General features: G+C 35.2%; 3 protein-coding genes across 5 annotated transcripts; all 3 read left to right on the top strand.

Annotated features, from left to right (window-relative positions):
- Positions 1 to 1,580: 1,580 nt before the first annotated feature.
- LOC129803685 (pre-mRNA-splicing regulator female-lethal(2)D) lies at positions 1,581 to 18,897 on the top strand. 3 transcript variants are annotated; one of them, XM_055850425.1, is made up of 5 exons: positions 1,581 to 1,722; positions 2,098 to 2,374; positions 14,300 to 14,400; positions 14,468 to 14,801; positions 18,214 to 18,897. In XM_055850425.1, the coding sequence occupies exons 2-5, from the start codon at positions 2,236 to 2,238 to the stop codon at positions 18,774 to 18,776; spliced, it is 1,137 nt and encodes a 378-aa protein (XP_055706400.1). In that variant the 5' UTR covers positions 1,581 to 1,722; positions 2,098 to 2,235; the 3' UTR covers positions 18,777 to 18,897. The 3 variants fall into 3 exon arrangements, with proteins under 3 accessions (XP_055706400.1, XP_055706402.1, XP_055706401.1); XM_055850427.1 differs by having other exon boundaries at positions 2,098 to 2,885; XM_055850426.1 differs by having other exon boundaries at positions 2,098 to 3,220.
- A 75-nt stretch (positions 18,898 to 18,972) lies between these two features.
- LOC129803695 (superoxide dismutase [Mn], mitochondrial) lies at positions 18,973 to 20,097 on the top strand. The gene is made up of 4 exons (XM_055850449.1): positions 18,973 to 19,145; positions 19,258 to 19,641; positions 19,712 to 19,803; positions 19,871 to 20,097. The coding sequence occupies exons 1-4, from the start codon at positions 19,108 to 19,110 to the stop codon at positions 20,017 to 20,019; spliced, it is 663 nt and encodes a 220-aa protein (XP_055706424.1). The 5' UTR covers positions 18,973 to 19,107; the 3' UTR covers positions 20,020 to 20,097.
- A 26-nt stretch (positions 20,098 to 20,123) lies between these two features.
- Positions 20,124 to 26,062, top strand: LOC129803683 (uncharacterized). The gene is made up of 4 exons (XM_055850422.1): positions 20,124 to 20,389; positions 20,888 to 21,666; positions 24,628 to 25,041; positions 25,289 to 26,062. The coding sequence occupies exons 2-4, from the start codon at positions 20,911 to 20,913 to the stop codon at positions 25,895 to 25,897; spliced, it is 1,779 nt and encodes a 592-aa protein (XP_055706397.1). The 5' UTR covers positions 20,124 to 20,389; positions 20,888 to 20,910; the 3' UTR covers positions 25,898 to 26,062.
- The last annotated feature ends 983 nt before the right edge of the window (positions 26,063 to 27,045 follow it).

Raw genomic sequence — 27,045 nt, 5'->3', positions numbered from 1 at the left:
TCTGCCAGGTTTTGAACCAAAATTCTTGAAATGAAAGCCACAGCTCTTGAAACAGAAGGCTGACTGACATTTAAGGTGTTACAATCGCCAATTTGGGTTTGAAATGACCCATTGGCAAAAAAATATAAAGAATTGAGCACTTTAAAATAAAAGGGAATCCCTTCATAAGAATATTCATTGTAGTTTTCCAGAACATCAATAAGATATTTCGCCAAATGTCGAGGAAATCTGTATCTCTTCCTGAACAAAGTTTCTGGAAGTTCAAAGGGATTGTTGGAGTCTCTCAAAATTCTATATCTTCTGAGGCTCTTCCTCCTAAAAATAATACTTATTTATAAAATAGGGAATACAAACAACACAAATAATTTACCTCAAGTTCCTATTTTGCAACTTTTTTAAGAAAATAATAGCGAAGAAAATACCAAGATTCACCGTCGACATTTTCACAACCTTATTTTAAATGTCAAATTATCTTAATCAGTTTTTCGGCCTCCGCGAGAGGTGGTCGAGAATAAATCAGCGACTAATCAGTAATTTGCTGATTCCACTGATGTGTCTGATCTGAATACGAAAACAGCTTAGGAGCTTTTTGGAGACTTTTTTAATCAGCCAAATCAGTAATCAGTAATCAGCTGGGATGTCTAAATTGGAAAGCAGGTTTATAAATCGTCAGTTAAATCAGCATTTATCGTAAATTCATTTTTGCGATTTTGAGACATATACATATTTGGAATCAGCGAAATTTTGTTTATTAAACGCACTTGTGAAAAAGAAACTTTTATAAGCCCAATAAAAATTACTTTAAATAAAAATTATCGTAAGTGCCCTAAATTAAGAAAAATTTATCAGAATTTGTCGTAACTTCCATTTTTGGAGAAGTTACGACTATTTTCCATACAAAATTTTCAATAATCAGCATTTGCCGTAACTTCTTTTGCTCACTTGCGTGGCTTGTAATTTGCAGCAAAAAAACAAGCGACGTGGCGCACAAAATTTATTCAACAAAACTTATGAAATAAAAGCTTTTAGGGACAGGGATAACAGTATTATTGGCTAATTTAGTCAAATAATGACACTTATTATCACTAGAATAATTCAAATTGATATAATGCATTTTAGAAAATTTGTCGTAACTTCCAGAATCTCCATACATTGGAAGTTACGGCTTTATAAACGATGGAAGTTACGACAAAATATTATTGTGTTTCTTCTAACATATTTCTCAATATTGCAGCTTTTAAATAATTTTATAAAGATTTTCTCGAGTTAACTTACAGTTTATTAGTGCCATTTTTATTATTTTGACTCAAAAGTATCGCATTCGGGGCTCATTTTTAGGAAAAATAATATTGAACTGAAAATTTCGTCTCCTGAAAAGTTGTCAAAAGGAAGTTACGACAAATGCTGATTTAACTGACGATATTTTTAGTACACATTGACTGAATCAATTAATTGGGTTAATTACATTAAATTTATGTTTTTTTGCTCAATTGCAGTAGCTGTGATCGTCAAACAAAGTCAAGCCAACAATGCCTAAAACGCGTGACGTTGTCCCAGTACGTCCCAGACTCTTGGGGGCGTTATTTGGGCATTGTGGGACAGGGAGCCATGTTGCAATGGCGGTGGTGTTTTGTGATGATTGCAGAGAAAATATGTGCGTATTTCTTCTGTTTAGTGAACTTCTCCCACATTTTCACCCATAAAAGTACAACTGAGATTGAGGTAACGTTGCATTGATTGCGTTGGACGATAAATTAGTGGGGTTGAGGTGTTTTCTGGGGGGTAAATCGTGCTAAATACCAGAGGCTCCGTCTCAGCTGTCAATGGGATTTTTTGGGGTCAAAATATTATCCAAAATTAGCTATTTTAATCCTCTGCCGACGTCCAAGGAGCACCAAATTGTGGTCCATTGGACGGTGTGAGTGGAGAATTTGGGCTATTGGTACTTCCGGACATGGGGGAATGGGGTTGTTGGAACAATGTCCATCGTGCGTTGATTGAGTCCTGTCCGCGCGTCTTTCTCCCAAATCAATAAATAAAATATGGATGCCTCTCAATCTAACATTTCTCCCCTTTTTTTTCCGGAAACTCTTTCAGCGCTGCTCCAAAGCCTGAGTAAAATTGTGTTGTAAGTTGTGTTGATATTTTTGCATCGAAAAAAAAGGGACCTCAGAGAAACTGAGAGAATCGAGATTAGAACAAAAAAGAAAAAAAGAGTGAACATTTGTTTCGGACATGAACGCTGAAGATTCTGAACAAAGTGCTATTTCTGTGAAAACGGAACCGACCTCATCGGCAGCTTCTGGGCATCACAATACCGCAGCAATACAGCAAAAGCACGAGCTACCAGACGATCAGCTGAGACTGCTGGAAGGTACAGAACATTCTCATCATCTTGCCAAGTGTTAAGTTCCTCTTGGGGATCTCTCTTTCGGCTCTAAAACAGCCTCCACGGCCAAATTGTGTGCTATTGAACTCACCAAACACACATTCTCTTGGTTTGATGAACAAAAACAAAAAAAGAAACAGTGGAGACTAATGTACAGAAGAGCGAAAGAAGGTGTGCTTTCAGTCGGCAAATTCTTGTTAGTTTTTTTTTTTTAGAGATTTCTCAAAGTGAAAGTGCCAAGTGTTGAACACGTGTTAGAAGAAAGAGTGCTTGAAATCCTCCCCAGTGATTATGCCAAAAAAGAAGCCTCGTGCTTCTCCGGGGGAGTAGTGTCCTGTGCTAAAAAGTGTTTTAGTTGGATATCAGTGATAGAATCTCATCGTCAGCAATTCCACCGTCTCTTCCTCTTCTTGTACAGCAAATCCACATAATCTCACAATTTAGTAGAACAGTAATAATCTGTAGTTAAATAACCGTAGAAAAGATCCCAATAATGGTAATATTTCTCAAAAAATGAAAAGAAAAAAATCAAAGTGATTTTGAGGCACTTTTCTCCAAAAAAAAAAAATAAAAACGAAAGATTTTTTAATCCAATGCATTTCATTGGAATGTGTGTGTTTTTAGCTCAAAAAAGTGAAAGGTAAATTTGTGCATTTTGTGCTACAAAACAAAACAAAAAAAAAGAAAATTTCGAAAAAAAGAAAATCTAGCAATAAATAATTGTGCTTAAAGTTCATTGAACAATGCATTGATTTTTGAGACAGTCTCGCCTAAAAGAACAATTACAAGGTGGGAAGATGTGGAAAGATCTCTATATTCTGTCCACTGAAGGTATGCTTTAAATTTTATGAAAAAATTATAAGTGTGTACTTTTTAAGAATTCCCCACAGGTTTAGCCCTTTAACGACGAGACAGTTTTCGCGGACTGAAAATCAGCAATAAAAATAAAACCAATAAACGAAACCAGTAAAAAGTCTTATATCTGGCCTTCGAAAAGCCAAAAGTGTCTGATTTGGTGTATTTTTTGTCTCTATGAACGATAGGGACAAAGATAGCCTAAAAATTTAAGTAATTTTTCTGACAATACTAATGAATGATAATTTTCAACCTAATGAAAATATTATGTTTGAGTATTGTAGTTTCTTTTCCCAAAACGGTTTACCCTTAAAAAGAATTGAAAGTATTAAAAATATTTAAAATTAATTTTCATTATGTCATTTTTTAGCTCAAAAATTTACTATATAGCAAATAGTTGGAGACTTCCAAAAAATATCCTATATTCCTTCAACCTTCTATTTTGCAATTATGTACAAATATAAGGAAAAAATAACTTTAGGTAGTCAGGAAAAAATATTTTCATTCTGGGACGCCGGTGTTCCAATCGTCCTTAAAGGGTTAACTTAGAATCAACATAGAAAAGATTCTTCTTTATTTTAAATTTGGTAATTTTTAAAACTAGAAAAATATCTACAATTAGTATTTCATTCAAGCTTCACGAAAATTGAGAAAAAGCTTAAGGGAAATCCTTCAAAAAATGCTAAAATTTAAATAATTCTCTTCCTTAAGTTTGAGTGAAAACCCAGGGAAAATTACTTTATTTTTCTTTTTCTTAAATTGCTGAATTACTTGAATATTAGGATCTTTGGATTTTTTTAAAAAAAAAACCAAATAAACCCACTGTTTTTTTTTAATAGGATAAGATGGATTAATTCGAAACGATTTCTAATTCGGAATTTTGAGATTTCCTATCTGTTTTATAATGGGCAAAAGAAATTTGAAAAAAAACAACGGAGAAGTATAGGGTAAGATGGGGTAATTTGGAACTATGTCTAATTTGAAACTGTGAAAGTTCCTAACAATTTAAAATGGCAAAAGAAAAAGCAACGAATGGGTAGGGGAGACTGGGGCAAAAAGTAACAAATTGAAAATTTGAAAATTCAATATCTTCCAAGATAAAAGAGATAGCGGCTTAAAATTTTTTTCATAGATGGCCTCTATAGACCCTCTTCAAAGTCATAAGTTTCTTAGAATTCGAACAAGGAATTCAGAAAATAAAAATATTAAAATTTTAAAAGCCCTATTTTTGAAATATTTTCCTTACAACAGATATCAATTTTGACCTACAGTCAAAATTGATACCTCGATAGAGTCAACTACAGTAGACTCTCTCTCAATCGGGAATATGGGGCAAAATGTCATCCGGTTTAGCGATAGAATTAAGCGTCAAAGCCTTTGTAAATTCCACAAAAAGTGCTCAATTATAAAGAATCACGATAAAATAGGAAGAACTGCAGCGAATTTGAGCAAATTTGTTTTATAATTAAACATGAAAATTGTCAACAAAATTTGTCGCCCGATTGATAAAGAGCCGATTGAGTGAGAGTCTACTGTAATTATTTCCAGGCCTGTTGACTCCATGGATTTGATGACTTTATCGGAGTCCGAAGAAAATCAATTAAAATGTGAAATTTTGATATAATGGGGTATATTTTTTGTTTGTACTAGATAATTGATAAATTTAACACAATATTAGAATATTTTGTTTAATTAAGCCATAAGTTCTACACCTTCTGGTCCAAAAAAGTCGTATGTTTTGACAAAAGTTGAAGATTAAAGAATGATTTTACAGAATGTTTTTATTATTAGTAAGTATCTTAAGTGAAAATTACTATCCATGTGATAGTATTGAGGTCCATCCACGATGTTAACATAAGGAAATAGTGTCTTAAAGATTTCCTTTTTTTTACTGTTTTTAGATGCGCTCCGGTAGATTTTTAATTGTTGAAAATTCTGATGCAACTAACGTTATTAATTAGAATTTCTTTTAAACTTTTAATGTATAAAAGAACAGATTGATAGTTGTTCTTTTCGTTATGACATAACTATGGCTCTAAAATTCACAAAAAGACCAATAAAACCAAATTTTTTCATTTTCTTCTTGTTCTGAAAAATGGGGGCTAAATAAGAAGTCAACCTGGAGATTATTATTATGACCTTCATTTCCTCCCTACCCCTCCCTTTTCAGCGCCAAAATCGTTTTTTTTTATTGTGATTACAGGAAAACACGTCATACGGGATCATAGGGCCTAATCAAAAAATCTTAAGACAAGAGAGAAAACACAAGAGAACTGTCTATCGGTCAAAACGCCTAAAATCTCGAAAATAAAATTATTTTGTCAAAATTGATTACACGGTTAATATAGGAATTTTATCATAATATTATTTTTCTTGTGTTTTTATAACGTTTGATTGATACACCAAAACACTGATCTTAATTTCGAAAAAGTCATACAATGTTATTAGTTCAATAATAATGGAAAAATTGACTATCGGAGTCAATTTGGGTCCAAGTTGACTATCGGAGTTTGTAGAGTAAAAAAATAGCTGTTGACTCTATTGGAGATTGACTCTATCGGGGGTTGACTCTATCGAGGTCCCACTGTACTTATGTTCCAAAATTGATACACTGGCGAATATTTCCTAAATGATTTGGATTCTTTGAATACGAATCCGCTATCTATTTTAGAATTTCACATAAGTTCTTTTCTCCAGAAATCCTTTTATTAAAAATGGCCACTTGGGGTAAAAAGTAACAAAAGGTATGGAACAAAAAGTAACAAAGACCGAAGCAATTTCTGATGTCCCACGGCGAGAAGAAACGTCATTTCCATGTCTCGCCGCTTTTTGTTTGCATTGGTCAAACGATTAGCAGTCTCTTGTGTGTGTGTGTGTTTTTTTTTCTCTAAAAAGCGCTTTTCTCGTTCAAATAGAGAAAACTGTGTTTTAAAAAGGTGTAGAGGAATAAATTTCCTATGAAAATATGTCACCTAGCTATTTTTTTAAATTTACGAAAGCCCGTCATAAAGCAAATCAAATTGTGAAAATATCCCATGGTTGGCACTATTTGCCCCAGCATTTTTTAGAATGGTCACAAAATTATCTTTTAGAAAATATTTCAATAAATGTATTACCTTACAAAATAGAGGAAAATGACTTTCACAAAGTTGTAGAGCAGTAAATTCCCTATAAAACTGCACTAATTAGAAATTTCTGGGGCGCTAGGGTAGCTTGTAAAAAAAATAAAATATCTGTTTTGTGCCCCAGTCTCCCCTACTCTTGAATGTAAAGTCTTGTACTTTTTCGTGGTTTAGATTTTCTGTTTGACCATCTGAAACAGTGAGGAAATCTCGAAATTCCAAAATAGACATGATTCCGAAGAACTACCCCATCTTTCACTTGAGTGCAAGGACCCAAATAAACTCAGTCTGATGCTTGAGAATATTTAAATAGCCTGTAAAATTTGGCAAAGGATTAGGGAAAGAGAATTTATGCAAAGGGCCTTTGGAGGATGATTGTATGCCGTCAGATCGAGGATCTGCCTGAGTTTATTTGGGCCTTAAAAATTATAAGGGAAGGTTTTGCAGTTTCGTAATGTTGCAGCTTCGTAAAAGTTGATTTTTTTTCAAGTTACTAAATGAATTTCGTCCATGCTACTATATTGTATTAGCTAGTCCAATATTTCACATTTCCTGACAAACTTGGAAGCCTAGGACTTTTTTTCTGGGTCCAAAAAAAAAATTAAAAATGGGCTTAAAATTATCTGACCTTACGTCAGATAATTATTATTTTGGCTGCTAGAGGTCTCTATTTTTCATAGAATAGATCAATTCTGAAATTTTGTTTGAACAACACTATAGGAGCACTTTTATTTAAATTAAAGAATGTTTTCTATAAATCGAATAAGACTAAATAAAGCCATATTAAAAACCACAAATGACAGTTTTCCATTTTTTTTGGCCGAACTGAATTTCATTTTTGACGTATTTTGTGTAAAATAGAGACCTCTAGCGGCCAAAACAATCCTTTTTCTACGATTCTAATAATTTCAAGATTTCTACTTCAGAATTACATTAACAAATTGGGAAAAAATACAAAAGTTAAAAAAAACATAAGCTTTGCAAAGTGATTCTATTATTTTGGCCGCTATTGTATATAATATTTTATGCATTTTTGCGCACTTCAAGTGTCATTTAAAAAAAAAAACAACTTATTCCAAGTTATAGAGGGTTTGTTAGGGTTATTATTTACCATGGGGCACTCAATGGGTCCAGTGGTAGAGCACTCGCTCTATGATGCAAGTGTCCCGGGTTCGAGTCCCCTTTAGGTCACTAGGAATTTTTCTGGCGTTAAAGGTGTTCGAATGGCATCCAGTGAGCTTCACTGCACTTGATTCCACGGGCATGGGACTGACAATCCCATCTCGTATAAAAAAATAATAATACCTGTCTAAAAATCCCATTGTGGGAAGGCCTAGTTCCTTCATGGAATGTTGCGCCAGCATTATTATTATTATTATTATCAGCCTGAGTCTACTTGGGCCCTTATGCCCTCGACACACTTACGACTTAAGATGAGAGGCGGCTTAACGTAATTACAATTAAAATAGGGTGGAGTAACCGTTTATCGCCACTTTAAGGAAAAAGTGTAATTAATTTGATAATAACTTTTGAACCCTTATTATAAGATAACTCAAATTTGACACAAAGATACTGAGATGTATTGGCTCCAGATTCGTTAAAAACTAGTACTTCAATTTAATGCTGGACTACTTAAAAAAATTGATTTTTATTAACAATGCAAAAATAACCACTTCGTCGCCACTTTTTACCACTTTTCGCCACGCTCTTGAAAACGTCCTAACTCGATTATTTTGGGCTTTTGGACAATATTATGCAAAGAATATATTCAGCATTTCTTTTACCTCATGATCACCATTTTATTACTCACTTTAAATGAATTTTCTTAGCTTTTATTTAAGAAATCAAATTATTAGACTATTGCAGAAAGTAAACAAAGCAAATTTAGAATCTGCGAAATGAAGTTAACGTTGAAAAACAATGGCGACAGGTGGTAAAATCAATTCAAAACATTACCACTTTTCGCCATGCCTGATTTTTACATAAAAATAATATTAAATGAAATATTAATAACCTAAATAGAAATTTTATGTATTCTACGAATGTAATTAAATATTCAACAGACAGATTATTTATCCAAAAACGTAAGTTTTGTTCTATGAAAATTTGATGGCACTTGTTATATTTAAAATACAGTAGAGTCTCCTAAATTCGAACGCTCGGGGGGTATTTTTGACATTTCTCACCTCCCAAATTCGAAAGATTTTCAAAACTAACGAAATTTATCTGAGATTAAATTGTACTTTGAATAAAATTCCTGTACTTCCTCACAAGCCTTAGTAGTAACATACTTCCTTTTCATTTTATACGATCATAATCAGGGGCCTCTCGACATTTCATTTTTCCATACTTTTTTGCATAGAGGCACTGAAGACTATTGGCAATTTTTTTCCTAAAGAGAATTGACTTATTAGTCTGATATATTTCGAAATCGTACATAAAAAGCTATCGAAAAATACATATTTCATAATGTTAGCCAAAATTATACGAAAACTACGAGCAAATTTGTTTAAGTCGCGGTGCAATATCTGCAAAATTTTTACAAGGAAAAGTGAAAAATAGCTTCACTTTTTATTAGGCTTGATGGGCCCCTGATCATAATGTACGAAAACATTCAGGAAGAAGCATATAAATATGATTTTAATTTATCCAGAATACGAATTTTTTAACATAATCCCACAATTGACACTTTGAATTCAAACGTCGTTCGAATTTGAGAGATTCAGATTTGAGAGACTCTACTGTATTGGATTCGATGCACTTGCTTAAAATATTGCTCTAAACAATGCTCAAAATCTTAAATCCAAAACGAATAATTATTATTTTTCAACTCTATACGCAGCAGCAATAAAAATACAAATAACTTTGCGGCTCATTTATTTCATAAATCGTAAAAAATAGCGATTTCTATATAAGTGGCATTGCACTGGCGAGAAGTGGTGATTCCACCCTAATAATTTGACTAAATTCTCATAAGTTTTCCACTAACTAAGCCATTTCTCAGGTTAAGCCGAGAGACGGATAACACTCTGTCCCGGGATTATGCAATTTATTAAATCTTTTGAAGATTTGAAGACAATGCTTATTTTTCAGAACATAAGTTTAATTTTTTTATTAGGGTAAATTTTTTAAATATTCTAACAATTTATTGAAGAATTCAAATCAAAAGTACTGTTAGTTAATGCATTTCTTTTAAACAATTGAATCTTTTTGTTATGACTACTTTTACTCCGCGCGGAATTCGTTCTACGGCCGATTTATTCAAAAGAAATCTCTTGCGGTTATGCAAATTTTCTCGATGCATAATGTTATTTCGCGCGGTTTTTTTCGGTCTCGAAAATGTACATAATCCCGGGACTGAGTGTAGTCAGCAATTGATGGAAAAGTAATCTAATCATTATTTTGATTACAAGTAGGTTCAGCCGCCTCTTGGCTTAAGTCGTAAGTGTGTCTAGGGCATAAGGCTTGTTCTCTTTCGTGTTTTTTTTTTGTCAATCTAAAACGATGAGGAAATTTTGGAATTCCGAATAGAAATTATTCTAAATTACATTGTTTTACTTTAAAGTCTAGAAAAAAAACTGGTTCCTATCGTCTAGGATGAGCACTAGCTTTTCCGCAAGGAGCTCATTCTGAAATATGATTTCTGACTCATTAAAATCAGATTAAATTAGATTAAAAGACGATGGGGCAGTTCGTGCAATTGAACATATTTTTCCAGATTTGTTGTTGATTTGGTTAAATTTGAATTGTTTGAAAAAGTCTTGAAATCAGTTAAATATCCGTAAATTACTTGCCTTTCTCGTTTTCACTTTATTTATTGTTATACTTGCAACTCATGCCAGAACATTTTAGAATGATATTTTTTTTTTACTAATTTTTGACTTTGAAATGCTTTTTTGATTTATGGTTCCAACACACCTATTAGATCGATCAAATTTCATGAAATCAAAATTAGCGTCCTTTTCTTTCTCAAAAGATTTACGTAAGTCTGTCCCACTCTTTCGGACTCCAAATTGGACTGAATCAAATTTAATTTTGTATGATGTTCAAAAGAAGAAGAAGAAGAGCACGAAATTGAGTTCCAGCAATCCGCAAAGCTGGGACGCTTTTCCATCTATTTGTTAATTATTTCATTCAACATTGTTTTGTTTTGTATTTTTTCAAAAGTTTAGGTCCTCAATAACAAAATTAAATGTGAGAAAGAGTTTTTCCGATCTAAAAGATTTTAGTAATAACCTTTCAAAAATTTTGCATAGCTCCGAAAGAATCACAATAAAAGTATAAAATGGACAAAAGGTCTTATATGCCTAATTCTCTTTCTATAGAGTTATAGAATTCAGATTATATTTACTTGATTTTAATGATCCGATGTAAGACACAGATTAGAAGCATCAGAAAATTTTATTAAATTAAGAATAATGAGATTGAGTCTATTTAAAAGAAAACTGCTTCTCCGGAAGGGACGCTTTTAAAAGTGTTGTAAGGTTTAGTAATTACAGGAATTAGATTAATTACAGGAGTTACAGGAATTATCATTGGTTTAGATATTCTACTTTAAAATTATCCACAATAATACAGTTTTTAATAGTTTCAAATAGCCCTAAAAACAGTTTTCTTCTTGGGTACTCAGAGTCTCAGAAGAGACGAAAAGGTTAATAAAGACTTAATTTGCCTGCAACTTTGACCAGAGGCAGCCAAAATCCCGAAAGCCAAAATTCCGAACGTCAAAATCCTGAAAATGCCAAAATCCCGAAATCCAAAATCCCGAAAGCTAAAATCCCGAAAGCCAAATTCCTGAAACCCAAAATCCGGAAAACCAAAATCCCGAAAGCCAAAAACCTTTAAAGTCAAATTCTCGAAAAGCCAAAATCCCGAAAGCTAAAATCCCGAACGCCAAAATCCTGAAAATGCCAAAATCCCGAAAGCAAAAATCTTGAAACCCAAAATCCCGAATGCCAAAATTCTGAAAGGGTTAATATCCCGAAATTCAAAATCCCGAAAGCCAAATTCCTGAAACCCAAAATCTCGAAAGCCAAAATCCTGAAACCCAAGATCCTGAAAGGGTCAATATTCCGAAAGTCAAAATCCCGAAAGCTGAAATCCCGAACGCCAAAATCCTGAAAATGCCAAAATCAAAAATTCCGAAAGCCAAATTTCTGAAACCCAAAATCCCGAATGCCAAAATCCCGAGAGCCAAAATCCTGAAAGCCAAAATCCCGAACGCCAAAATCCTGAAAATGCCAAAATCAAAAATCCCGAAAGCCAAAATTCTGAAACCCAAAATCCCGAATGCCAAAATCACGGAAGACAAAATCCCGAATGTCAAAATCCTGAAAGGGCCAATATCCCGAATGTTCAAAATCGTGATGCAATCGTGGGAGTGGCTATGACACTTTTAAGAATTCGGGATCTTGGCTTTCGGGATTTTGACCGGGACCTAACAATGACAATTTATCCAAAATTTTTTGTTGTCTAACATCACAAATTTATATTTTCTGTGACAGTAGTCTTTATTATCCATTTATCTTTAGAAGGCCTATCTATAGTCTATCTATAGTTATAAGAAAGAAGTTTTAATTTCTAAAACACAATTTTTGTTTGTATAGTTCAGAATTAGACTCAACCAGTTTGAAAAGATGATTTTATTTTAATTTGTATAAGCCATATAGCCATACTAAATGGACTAGGGTAAAGTGATATAAGTTGGACATAGTGTTACAAGTTGGACAGGGATTATTTCTTGATAAATACAGTACAAAATTTGTTTTTAAGCACAAAGAAACAAATTATAAAACTAAAGCATTAAAAATATACAAATAAAAGTGAAGTACTAAAATTATCAAGAAAAAAAGCCCTGTCCAACTTGTACCACTTTACCCTAGTATTTAAAAAACAATTAAAAACATTTTATTCATCTGTAAAAAACTGAAAAAAAATCTGTCTAGAAGTCTAAAAGAAAAAAAAATCGCAATATAATTTAATTGAATTATACAAACTGCATATTATCCCATTCTTTCGCACTGTTCTTCTTCTTCTTTTGTACATCACAAAGAATTAAATTTAGATAATGGCAATATAGGTTTGAGAAAAAAGAGATTGACATTTAGATTTAATTAAATTTTCCTGATCTAGTCTATTGGAGGCTATTTATTTGTTTATATTACCTCCTATCCAAATTCATTTGGAATAGTATGTATAGGTACATACAGAAAGAACGCAATACCGACTTCAAAAATAAGGTCTAGCCATATGATGGCTTAACTTCTCTAATTTCTTATTCAGCAATTGGGAAAATTTGACTCAAAATTATATAATAATGGCTCCGGCACACCTTTTAGATCAGAAGAAATTTATGCAGTCGAAATTTGAATCTCTTTCTTGCTCACATTCTTTGCATATGTGTATCTCGTTCTCGCGCACTCTTCTTCTTCTGCTAAACATCACTCCAAATTCAATTTAACTCAGTGCGAAAGAATGAGATGGACATATGCAAAGCGTGTAAGAAAGGAAGGGATGTGAATTTTGATTTCATGAAATTTTCCTGATCTAAAAGGTGTTCCGGAGCCATAAGGGCAGATGATCCATTTAGACTTTATAAAATAATTGAAAATGCTTTTTATTTAGGATTTTGAGAGATTTGGCTACTGAGCTGAACCTTTAGTCTGAAACCCGTATAAAATTGGGATATTAATTACAAAAAAATTTTAGAAATTATTGTTGACAGATTTTGGAATTCCATTTTGTATGAAAAAAAGGTTTATGAGATTTTGATTAGTAAAATTTATTTAGAAAAAAATTTAAATTTATTCAGCAAATAATTAACGAAAGGATTCATACACTTTTATTTCATTTTATTAAGGAGTTTTCGTCATTGCCAGCGATTCCCCTAAATAATTTTTTAATACTCAAAAATGAAAAATCGAGAAGAAAACTTTTGGTAAGATTATAAATTAATTTTTGGATTATGACCAGTAACAATAACTAAAGAAACAATAACTTTTGTGTGTAAACATGTTTTCAAAATTTCGCATGAGAATGAGCGAGATGACTAGATCTAGATCTCACTCACTCTCATTGAAATGGCAAAAACATGTTTACAACAAACAAAACAAAAGTTATTGTGCGTTGGGCATTACTGAGAAAAAAAATTGAAGAAATTTATGCCCAGCGCACAATAACTTTTGTTTGTAAACGTGTTTTTAAAATGTCCTACGAGAGTGAGCGAGATGACTAGATTAGTATCTCTTTCACTCTTGCTAAAAAGTCAAAAACATATTTACAAAACAAAATTTATTCAAAAACTATGTTAATTTATAGTAAATAAAACTAGAAATCATTAGCCGTACTCACTATGGCGTTGTTATCTCGTAATCTCCGTAATCTGTTATCTTGTTATAATTTTTCATTTATAAAATACATTACGAGAACATAACGAGATAACGAGATAACGATATTACAAGATAACAGCGCCATAGTGAGTACGGCTATTATTAATCCTTATCGTATTTTATATGTTATTTATAGTCTGTAGTTATACGTTTTATAAGTGGTTAAAGTCTAAAACGGAAGAGAATTTTCATTATGAAGTTGGTCACAAGTTTCTTTGTCGTCCTTAAAGCATTAAACAATGCAAGACTACCTTTTAAGAAGGCACATCCAATTATTATTCGTTCAATTTATTCTGCATAATGATTTTTACTTAATTCAATTACCCTGTTACTTTTCGATTTAAATAATACCGGTTTATATTGTGGCACAATTAAAATAAAAATACATCTACATTTTACAATAAATATTTAATCTCAGCTAGGGCGTTTTTAAAAATTAATTGCGAGAAAAGTGCCTCAAAAAATATTGTTTTTCCTTCTAGATTAAAAGATATTATTATTTTTTTTTTAAATTAATTAACCGAAAAAACTTGCATTTAATGCAGAACTTCAACTTGTGCGCCAACAATATGCTGAATCGCAGCGTCGAGAGCGGATTTTGGTGCGGCGGCTAGCTAACAAAGAGCAGGAGATGCAGGATTATGTGGTACGGCTTTTTAGAGATTACACTCCCATTAGAGACTTTTCTTGTATATAAAATAATTTCTTCCTAGACACAAATATCCGAACTGAAGGCTGCTCAGGCACCAGGACCAAGTGCTCTCAAAAATGCATTGCTCGATCCGGCAGTGAATTTACTTTTTCAGAAACTCAAGACAGAACTCGTGCAAACACGAGCTCGTCTCGAGGAGACTCAGAATGAACTGTCAGCGTGGAAATTCACGCCTGATTCTAATACGGGGAAACGACTCATGGCAAAATGTCGGTTGCTGTATCAGGAAAATGAGGAGCTGGGCAAGATGACGTCCAATGGACGTCTGGCCAAGCTGGAAGGGGATCTGGCACTCCAGAAAAATATTAGTGAGGAACTCAAGAAGACCCAGCTAGGTGAGTTTTGTTTTTAATTTTTTTTCGCAGAAGTCCCTGAAGGAAATATTTTTAGCTGAGATTCTTTGTAATCTCAGATTCAAACCTAAACTTACCAAAAAACTAAAATTTACCACAAACTGAAATTTACTACAATTTTTGTTTAAATTTTCGAATTGAATCAATTACGATCAGAGAGAACATGAGAACTTTATAGGATCACAGCTAGGGGCACTGAAATCTATTTTCGAAATTTCGATATCGAAAGTCTGGGGATCCCTCTTTTCGAAGTTTAGCGGAAATTTTAGTATCACCGTTGAAACTGAGATCTTACAACGATAAAATGGTCTCTAATATACTTTCGAATTGGTTCAGTATAAACCTCAACCAAAGAGAGCTTTGATATCAGGAAGGGTTGCATTTCGACATTCGAACAGCCACTTTACGGAATTATTAAGATCAAAGAAACGAAATCGATTTTCGAATTGCTCGAACTGGTTTTGTGTTACTAAGTGTTACTAAGAGAAAAAACATTCGAAGATCGGTTTCGAAAGCCAAAAGAAGCCATTTTTACTTCTTGTTTCGGAGACGTTGTGGCTGACGAAGTACTTCCTGTTCGAATTACGAAATGTCTCAATTGACAACATGTGGTAGTCATGTGCTTCCACTTAGTGAAGGGTGACACACTTCGAAATTCGAAAAGAAATTAAGCCATCAGGTGGACGAAACGGGAAGAGAAAATCTTACCATTAACAAGTTGTCGAACACAAGTTGAAGATCAATTTGAGTAATAATTCCGCAAGGTGGCTGAAATTACTTTTTGTTCGAATTTCGAAATGTTCAAGTGTCAAAGCGTCCAATATTCACTCTGTCGTGAGAACAAAATAAAGCAACGACAACGAGACTTACTATTCTTGTCCCATTGCTAAATCACTGAGTAACTCGTTTAGTGTGATATTACACAAATTTTCCCCATATTCGAAAATTTTATTACGAAAATTCGAAATTGATTTAAATCTTCGAACAGCGAAATTTTTTGTGCAAATGGAGTTCCATTTGCTTTTTAATTGGAGAATCAAAGTCCACTTGTATATGTACTCGTTTGAAGCTCAATTTCGAATTTTCATACATCGAAATTCAAACACAGAAAATACTTCAGGCTCCACGCGGACAAAACGAGAACTAAAAATGTTTTTGTATTTCGAAATTGATGTTCGAATGTCATTTGTCTTGGGGGGAACTCAGGTTGTGAGGCCTTGGAATATCCATTTTCGGAGATGAAGATCCAGGACCTTTCCAGGATTAAGTTGCATTCGTCCCAAAATTTGTCCCGGTCCAAAAAATAGAATTAATTCTCTCGTTCAGTAATAACCTTTCCGATTTGAGAGCTCTCTCCGATTGAGTTTTTTTCTGTACCGATTCGAAAGTACATTAACTTACCTAAAAACCCGTTAGAAGTTCGAACGTTTAAACTGACGAGTTTCACAAACTTTCTGCCATTTTGAAATTCCGCAAAACTACACAAAAAAATCAGTTTTTGCAGTAAATGTTTACACACTGTTGTTGACATTGTTGGCGATTGAAGTGTCAAATAACGAAAAGTATCGATTGAAGTGTCGAAGAATATCGAAGTTCGAAAGGGCAAAACAATGTGCGCTAAAGCGGCGAGTACGTGAACTATCATTCTTTCGGTATTCTTTCTATCAGGCTTTCGGTAGATTTTCGAAAGGTTATTTCGAATCAGAGCTTTTCCGAAAAACTGATTCTTGCCATTCACAACTATTTTGAAAAATTCGAAGATTTATTTAAAAAGCCAAAGAGAGACATTCCTCTCGTTCAGTAATAACCTTCCCGATTTGAGAGCTCTCTCCGGTAGAGGTTTTTCCTTTACCAATTCGAAGGTATATCAGAGAGAACTTACCTAAAAACCCGTTGGAAGTTCGAACATTTAAACCGACGAGTTACACAAAAATGAGCAATTTCCTAAAAAGGACATCTCTTTGAGTGAAAGTGCATTTAAGGTGTTCTGCCATCCTGAATTTCCAGAAAACTACACAAAAATTCACTTTTTGCAGCAAACTTTGCACACTGTTGTTGACATATTGTTGACGATTAAAGTGTCAAGAACGTCAAGAATATCGAAATTCGAAATCAGGACTATCAGCGCTAAAGCGGCGAGTACGCGTGAACTTGCACTTTAGGCTTCCGGTAGATTTTCGAATGGGTTTGGCTTGGCTTTGGAGTGTCTGAGCCTGATCACAAGTAGATTTTGATTCTCCAATAGTGTCTTGGATGAAAGGTAAATGGAACTCTATTTGCACAAAAAGTCGTTGAAGTTCGAAGAATTCAATATCGAATTTTCATACGAAATTTTCGAACAAGTTGGGGAAAATTTATCAAATATCACACTAAAAAGCTGGCAAAAGAGTTACTCAGTGATTATGGAGTGATTAAATACTGGGGCGAGAACAGTAAACGTCATTGTTCAGTTTTTTTCCTCACAACAATGTGAAGACCGTCACATTTTGACACTTGAGCACTTCGAAATTCGAACAGGATGTAACTTCCGCCACCTTGCGAAAGTATTAAGAAGTAAGAAAGTCTCTTTTTTGGATCTTCAAATAGATTTTCGAATTTTTCAAGATCTACTTCTGTACGGAAAGTCTTTGTCTCTTCGAAAGGTTATTACTGAACGGAGCCATTCTTAGTTCTTGATAATTCCGCAAGGTGGCTGAGGTACATCTTGTTCGAATTTCGAAGTGCTCAAGTTTCAAAATATGACGGTCTTCACATTTGTTGTGAGGAAAAAAACAGAACAACGACGTTTACTGTTCTTGCTCTAGTATTTAATCACTTCATATTTACTGAGTAACTCTTTTGCCAGTTTTTTAGTACGATATTTGATAAATTTTCCCCATATTGTTCGAAAATTTAGTATGAAAATTTGAAATTGAATTTGAATTTTTCGAACTTCATCGACTATTTGTGCAAATATAGTTCCATTTTACCTTTCATCCAAGACACTATTGGAGAATCAAAATCTTCTTCTGTTTAGGCTCGCTTTGTCTCTTCGAAAGGTTATTTTATTACGGAACGAAGTCAATTTTAGTTCTAATTGTCCAAATTTTATTATTAATAGCGGAAATAAATGGATTTGTCAAATGCAACAACTATTCAGTAATATAACAACTTCGAGCGATTTAATCTAGGAGCGCCTAAGTGACTTTTCGATTTCGAAAGCTCAAATTCGACTATCGAAATTTCTTTTTTCGATTTCAAAGATTTTTTTTGGTATTGAAAATCTCAAATTTCGAATTTTCGATTTCGACAATCTTTTTTTCGATGTCGAAAATTTTGAATTTTCGATTTCAATCTGTCTTCCTCTGTGGTATATTTACTGACTTTTTCTTTTTGTATTTCGAAATGCGTTCAGATCTGGATGAGGTACTTATGGAGCTGGAAGAGGATCTCGAGGGCATGCAGAATACGATTGTGCTGATGCAGCGCGAATTGCAGGGGGCTAATGAGAAGATAGCTAGCCTGGAGCGGGAGAATGGGGAGTTGAGGCGGAGCTTGGGGGGTGAACATGTGAATGGATGTGGTGAAATGGACGTGAATTGTGGTAGTAGTAGTGCAAGAACGGCAAGAAATGTTGAGAATGTTTGTTTGAACAATGGCGAGATGGCCAATTGCAATGACGCCCGGACAAGCACTGTTGTGTGTGATGGCAGAGTGATGGGGGAGCCGAATGGGGGCTGCTCGGTGGCCGGTGGAGGCCCAGTAGAACCGATGGCGGTTGATGGTGAAAATGCTTGTAGTAAAAGTAATAAGCGGACGTACGATGAAAGTGATTCAAGTGAATTTAGTACATGTAGCAAGAGGCGGGCTTCGTTAGTGAATCAACAACAACAACAGACACCTGATGAGGAGGATGAGAGCATCAAAGTACAGAATTTCACCGCATTGACTCAGAATGGAACGTTAAGCAAAACTTAGGAATGCAGACGTTTTTTTTTTTTTGAAGAGAGATTGTAGAAAGATAAATGCATTAATACTAAAACGACATTGATACAATTCTTCATTTTATTTTAATAAAAGAAAATATTCATTCAACTAATTATTTGGGGTTTTAATTTTTATTTTATGAAGCTATTTGTTTAGTTATTTAGTAGGATTGACGAGCATACAGCTAAAGGGAGCTTTTGGATTTTTTGAATTGGAGAGCTTTCAAAGCTCTGAAGTTGCATGCAAGTCTTGTGACGGAACCGGGAGGAAAACGCGTAGAATTTGCATTTATCGAGAGAAAACAGGATTTTCACCGAGAAAAATGATGTCAATGTCCAGGAATCTACTTCAGGCTGTCAGGTGAGAATTGTAGGATGCTGAATCAGTGGGAAAATCGTCACTTAGGCCTTTGTTGTGGGGATTTTCCCGGTTCTTATGTAACATTGTTTTGAACTTCTTTGGCATCGAACAGAGGTGCCGGAAGTGTGATTTCTCGGTCAAAACACACCCTGCCCCAGCTTCCCTATGACTATGCAGCCCTGGAGCCGATTATCTGCCGGGAGATTATGGAACTGCATCATCAGAAGCACCATCAGACCTATGTGAACAATTTGAATGCCGCTGAGGAACAACTCCAGGAAGCACTGCAGAAGAATGATGCCTCCAAGGTAATTGCCCTCGGAGGAGCTCTCAAATTCAACGGTGGTGGACACATCAATCATACAATCTTCTGGAATAACCTAAGTCCTGAACGCTCAGATCCCTCAAAAGAACTCAAGGAAGCTATTGACAGACGCTTCGGCAGCTTCGATAACTTCAAGAAGGAACTCTCTACCATCACTGTGGCTGTTCAAGGGTAAGTTCTCTGCCCATCTTGCAATATTTACAATGATAGAATTGATAAGGATGCCTTCCCGGACTCTCAGATCTGGATGGGGATGGCTGGGCTACAATAAAAAGACCAAGCAGGTGGAAATTGCAGCTTGCGCCAATCAAGATCCTCTGGAAGCTACTACAGGTTAGTCTTGGCCTCTTGGAATCAATATAAAAGGTATCTTGCATCAAACTAAAAACCCTTTTTCCAGGACTTGTCCCACTCTTTGGAATCGACGTCTGGGAACATGCTTACTACTTGCAGTACAAGAATGTTCGCCCAACCTACGTCCAAGCTATCTTTGATATCGCCAACTGGAAGGATGTATCCAAGCGCTTGGAATTGGCCCAGAAGAGTTAAGATTCTCAGCATTTATCAAAATAAGCGAGAAAATTGTAATTTTCCGCCATAATAAAAATAGATTTTTAGTACAGAAAATTTCCCGATTCTAACTGCTTTGAGCGCCATCTGTTGGAGATTTTGCTGTCATGTCGAATCATCAATAAATCATTTCTCCCTTGATATTTTTGTGTTTATCTGAGGAAGTGCCACTAAAAATGTGAATTTTCCAGTGTTTTCTTCAGTTTTCCCTTTTATTTTCCTTAATTTTTGAGTTCATTTAAGTTTCTTCAGTGTGTAACAGTGGAAATTAGGAGTTATTTGGATGGAATACCAGTGAAAATCCTCATGACATACATCTTCATCATCACGAACAATCAACAAAGCAATAGTAAGTGAGTTCTTCACTAATTTCCCTAATATTTTCTCAATTTTCTCCACAAATTCTATCCTCCGATGTTTATGTGATCCAAAAGTGTTAAGAAATGCACGTTTTATGGAAGAATTTCCCATTTAAAGTAGGAAAATCATGGTGAATCAGTCGTAGTAAGGGGAGAGCTTTTGTTTTTCATACAATTTTTCCATGAAATTCTTGCGATAACAGTTCAAGAACTACTCAAAAAGATAATTTTGTTATCAAAGTAGAGAATACAAGGTAGAAACCGTGAAAATTCTCGGGTTTTCCATTGTTTTTCTGAGGAAATTCCTCAGCATTCCAAAGTCTCCACCCACAAGATGGCTCTGCCGTTGCTTGATCTTCCGGAAAACTTGTTTTAGTGGAAGATCAACAGAGAGAAAGTGAGAAAAAATGAGTGTGTTTACCTTTCCCATCTCGTAAAAGAAATTCCCAGCGTGATTCACTGAGAAAAATAAAATCAATTTGTCCCAGGGTTAAAAAATACTCAGAACTAGATGGCTCAGAACAGTGTGGCCAGTCCACCAATGTCTCCTCTGTCACCACAAACATCAGCCGGACCATCCCCATCAACTTCCAGCGGTGCCACATTGTCCCCCAACCAACTAAAACTCCAGGCACTGAAGCAGAAAAAGGCAGATTTGGAAAAGAAATTGGCAGAGAAGAATAGCCAGTTGCAGGAGATTTGCCGGAAAGAAGCTCAATTGATTGGAATTTATCCAGTGGCTGGTGATGGAAGCCAACAGACATCAGCTACATTGCCGAGAAAAGTGGGAACGAGCTTCAAACTCTCGGAGATTCTGATAAATAACAAGGAGGATGATGTCAATAATCTTCTGCTGCAGAAGCAGCTGCAGCAGCAAATCTGCAAAGCTTCTCAGAAGCTGATGAGTGACACGAGTCAACCAAAGTCTGTGAGACGCACCCACAAGGCCAACTATGAGGCTGCCCATCAGAAACTCCTGGCTATCAATCACACCCTGGCACTCATCAAGAGGCGACAGTACCAGCAGCACGCTGAGGAGAGTCCGGCAATGCGCAGAAACAGTGTGGGCAGCGCTAATACGCGTTCCAAGACAGCCAGCATCAATTCAGACAGCTCGGGCAATATCAATGGGAGTGAAGGGGCTCTCAATGATCCCTATCACCATCTCCATCATTCACCAACAAAGAGCGTAGCCTCCTTTCCAGGTGCTGGTCTCCACGGGAGTCGCAAGCACAGCAATACATCCCAGTACTATTCCACGTTTCAGGTGAGAATTGTTTCTCTTCAAATGGAAAATTGATTTTCTAATAAAAATCAATTTTCTGCTCATAATCAGTACATTACCGGTTCAGAACCGATTTGAACCGGTTCAGAACCGATTGACACTGGTTCAGTCTTATCAGAAATTCCAAGACCTTTCCAACAAGCCCAAACATGATACCATTCGGTTGAGAAATACACTTTATAGAGCCTTTTAAAACTTTAACCTTGAAAAACCGATGTTATAGCTTCGTTACACCTTCCAGCTTCCAGGAGGGGAATTCTGTAACGCTCTGGCAATGTCATATGACAAATTGTATTCGAATCTTAGGATAGCTTTTTCGAAAATGCGATTGCCATTTCAGCTCACGTGACATTGTCAGAAGTCACATATTTGAGATTTCTGGCAATTCAAATGACAATGAATTTTGTTAAACCTATCAATCAAAACGTATTGTATTTTCATAAAATCATCAAGGGATTGCATTAAAAAAATCAATGAATTGCATTTTCGAACTCATATGATATGACAAAAAAAGTTCGATTGGCATTGTCAGGTTTCGAACTCACGCGTGACAATGCCACGAAAATTACAGAAAAGAGATCAGGAAAATTTCTTGAAGTCCAAATTCAAATCTCTTTCATTTTCACACGCTTTGCATATGTCAATCTCATTTTTTCGTACTCTTCTTCTTCTCTTAAACATCACAAGGAATTCAATTTAGCTAAGATGTGAATTTTGATTTGGAAAAATTATCCTGATCTAAAAGATGTGTCAGAGCCATTAGGAAATGAACAAATTTTATTTATGAAGAATGACTTGGGGGTTTGGAATGCAGTTCAAAAAATAAAACAGGGTCTATTTCATGCTAATCAGCAGCTTTTATGCTAAAATCAGCTGATTAGCATAAAATAGGCGCTGCTTTTATTTTTTCGACTGCATTCCGAACGCCCAAGTCATTCCACAACTCTCAGTCGTTAAATCATCTTCATATTTATTTTTGAAGGTTCGATTACCGGTACTTTACCGATTCAAATCGATGCAGTCGGATTGGAAATTCCAAAACCTTTCAAATAAATCTAAATTAAACCAAATCGGTTGAGAAATAGGCTCTCTAGAGTGGTTTGTCATTTTGACCTTGAAAAATAAAAATTACGGATTTTTTGGTTATGAGCTTGTAGGAACAAAAGTGTCATCTGAACAGACCCAAAACCGAAAATGGTCTAAAACTTCGTGTCAATTTTGAAAAAAAGAATATAAATGGTTTTGAAGGTATAAGACAGAGAAAGAACGTTTTTTTAGGTTATGGTAGAATTTTGAGAAAAACCCATTTTGTCAGTTATAAAAATTTAAGGTTATATTAACTTTAAATAAATCAAGCCGTGCGAGAATTCTTTAATGGATTTAATGGATTTTTTTTTAGAAAATTCTCTAAGCAAAAAAATGAGATTTTTAAATGATTGAGTTTCATTCTCTAATTTCGGTAAAAGAATTACGCATTTTAAGGTTAATTTGTTTTTGTTTTAATAAAAAGAAACAAAATTGGATTGTATTTTTCAACATCGCTCTTCTCGGTTAATTTCGTTAATTTACAAATTTGTAAAAGCTCGAAAAGTATTTTTAAGGTTATTTTTAGCATAACTTCACATTGATAAAAAACTTCTTAATTAAATTGAAGAATTATACCCAATATCGACTTGGTAACATGAAACCCTATCACCTTCAGTTATTATAGTATTGCTCATGAGTTAAGCACGGTCGCGGTGAAGATAAGAACATATGCGGCAAAAGTTGAAACAGATATGGCGGTAATAGGAACAGATATGGCGAAACTAGGTACAGGCACGGCGAAAATAGGAACAGAAGCAGTGAAATTAGGTGCAGATGCTGCGGAAGTAGAAAGAGATATGGCGAAAATAGGAATAGAAACTGCAAAAATAGGAACAAATGCGGCAAAAGTAGAAACCCTCATACCTCACGGCTTACATCTCGTTTTCGCTAAGTAAAAACATAATGTACAGTACATATATGTTTTTCCTTGTACCATATTTTCATGTCGCGACAATTTATTCTCATTATACATTTATGTACATTTTAATAATATTAAATACACCTTTGGAAGATTTTTTTTAATTAACTGGCGTTTCTATAGATTTTTATAACGCTTCCGGTGCGAATAAGATGTGTCTTTTGACCCATTAAAATCCCATGTCCATTTTAGCTCATTCTTTGATTTTTTAATTTATTTTAAGAAATAACACTGTCTCCAAAGTTACACAATATATCTAAAAATGCTAAATGATTGGGATTTCTCTGAGAGAATTTTAACTCCAGGGTCAAATTAGGCAAATATGAATAGAGAACTCGCGTCGTGATTGGCTTGTTTTATTTCTCCGATTTCTCCTAAGTACGTCCGAAATCGGTTTGTTTGGGAGACAGTAATATCAAAAAATGTTCAATTTTATTCTTGTTTACGAGGGGGCTTGGTAGAAACAGATATGGTGAAAATAGATACAGATGCGGCGAAAATAGGAACAGATACGGCGAAAATAGAAACAGAAGCAGTGAAATTAGATACAGATGCGGCAAAAGTAGAAACAGACCAGATATAGCGAAAATAGGTACAGATGCGTCGAAAATAGGAACAGATGCAGCGAAAATAGGAACAGAGCAGTGAAATTAGGTGCAGATGCGGCGGAAGTTGAAACATACATGGCGAAAATAAGTACAGATGTAACAAAAATAAAAAGTTATTGACTATGACCTTGAATTATTCTTAATAAAAATTTTTGAAGATCGAAATTCAAAAAGGCTCTAGGGAACGTATTTCTTATCGGATTGGTATAATTTTCAATTCATTTGAAAGGTCTTTGAATCTTTGACTAGCTTGAAGCGATTTTAAATGGTTGTCCTAGGAATAAAAATAGCTGAAAAAGCATATCTTAAATTTTTGGTCAACATCTTTAGGGTCACATGCAACCTTCAGTTGATTCGCATGATTTCTACTACAACAATCATCACATCAAGCACCGATCGGCAATTCTACTGCAGCAGCAGCAGCAACAGCAGCAGCAGCAGCAGCACCAAAATCTACTATTGTATTACGTAGATGAGCCTCAGATTTACCTGCAACCACCAGATTTGTTCTGTGACCAATTTGTGGAACCGAGCAGACCTCCAACGGCTTTCCAGCATCAGCAAATGGTTCAGCAGCCTCAGGCGGATTTTGAAGGAGGAGGTGCTTTTGGGGTGTCAGGATTGGGCGGTTACTGGGCCTTGAATGAGAACAACGAGAGGATTTGGTGTCCAATGGAGAGATTCTCGAGCCTGGACAGGAACAAACAACAGAACCGCACAGCGAGAATGAGTCACAATGTCACGGTAAGTTGATTTTCTTGTTCATACTTTGGTTTACTGAATCAAATTAGATTTTGACCTAAATTGAATTTGTAGTGACATTTAAAAGAAGAAGAAGAAGAGTGTGAAAGAGTGGGATGGACATATGCAAAATGTTTGAGGAAAGAAAGGGAAGGGAAGTGAATTTTGATTTCATGAAATTTTAACTGAACTCTAAGCTATTGTAGTCAAGTGTTTTGAGGGTTTTGTCACTTCTGAAATTTTTTCACAGCCGACAAAATCCACAAGTTTGGGCAACTTTGACTTCCTGACCAAACACGATGTAGACACGATGTCTCTGTCGTCGCTGAACAGCGAAAAGAAGCAGCAGCTGCGCGAGAAAGTCTGGTGCGAAACCTCCCTCGACAGTGTCGTGCTGAAGACCAAGACTCACTCGCGTCCGGTGCCTCCGATTCCGGCTGAGGAGCGTAGCAAGGAGAACATCTATCAGAATCACAGTGAAGTGGCACTCGAGAGATCTCTCAGTCAGGCTCCATTTGACCATCGACCTCCTCCGTTGCCGCCAACATCTTCCTCAACGGCCAAGAGTTCCGGTGTCCAGAGGACAGGATCTAGCATCAGCAAGGCGGCTGAGATTCGGATTGAATCGCCGAAGAATGTGACGGTGGTGCAACAAGCCAAATTTATGCCATACAAGGAGGTGTCTAAGCCTTTTGAGATGAGTGATTTTTACAAATATTCCACGAAGTTCCGGCAGAAAGTGATGCTGGGAGAAGTTAATGTGGCCCCGGACAGCAACAATACATCAGACAGTCAGATCCAGAAGGGCGTCTATCAGCCACCAAATTCCTCCATTTGCCACCCAATCACCTATCAATGACGTCAGCATGGACTGTAAGTAAGACTTTTATTTTACTTCTTTCGATTCGTCCTTTTTATTTTAAGGGATTCTCCTTAGATTGTAATGCATTATTTTATAATGTCTCCTGACTTTTTTTTTAAATGACACCCTTTCTGAGTAATAAATTATTTTCTGTAAGAAAAAGATGTGACTTAATTTAATCGTTGTTGGTGGTGTAAAAGAACTCAGGAAACATCTGTAGCATCTTTGGGTAACTGCAAAAGGACGAGGAAAGTATTTTTAGGCATTACAGGGTAAGAAGGAAGCCTTCAGAAATTGGGTAATTTGTATGCTTCGTGCGAAATTTTAGTAAAAATCTCAGTTAAAGAATTATAAAGTGAAATTATGAATTATGAAATGATTTTTGCTAGAAGCGTGGCGTTGCGGACAATTTGAAATTTGAGTTAGGCATAGTCGCAGCGAAAATAGGAACAGATGTGGCGAAAATAGGAACAGACACGGGGAAAGTAGAAACAGATGTGGCCAAAATAAGTACAGATGTGGTAAAATTAAAAACAAACAAAGCGAACATAGAAACAGATGCGTCAAAAGTAGAAACAGAAACAGATACAGTGAAAATAGGAACAGATGCGGCAGAAGCAGAAACTGATATGACGAAAGTAGAAACAGACATAGCGAAAATAGGAGGAGACACGGCGAAAGTAGAAACAGATATGGCGAAAATAGGTACAGATCTGTCAAAAATAGAAACATATACGGCAAAAATAGGAACAGACACAGCGAGAATAAGAACAGATGCGTCAAAAGTAGAAACAGATGCAGTGAAAATAGGAACACATGCGGTAGAAGTAGAAACTTTGGAAACTGATACAGCGAAAGTATAAACAGAGATGGCGAAAGTAGGAACACACAAGGCAAAACTAGAAACAGATATGGCGAAAATAGATACAGATGTGGCAAAAGTAGAAAAAAACAAAGCGAAAATAGAAACAGATGCATCAAAAGTAGAAATAGATGCGATAAAAGTATAAACAGATGCGGCGAAAATAGGAACAGATATTGTAGAAATAGAAACTGATACGGCGAAAGCACAGATATGGCGAAAATAGGAACAGAAACGGCAAAAATAGGAACAGACACAGCGAGAATAAGAACAGATGCGTCAA

Source organism: Phlebotomus papatasi, chromosome 2, assembly GCF_024763615.1.
Source record: "Phlebotomus papatasi isolate M1 chromosome 2, Ppap_2.1, whole genome shotgun sequence".
NCBI classification, from domain to species: Eukaryota; Metazoa; Arthropoda; class Insecta; order Diptera; family Psychodidae; genus Phlebotomus; species Phlebotomus papatasi.
This window is presented reverse-complemented; position numbering and strand designations above follow the sequence as displayed.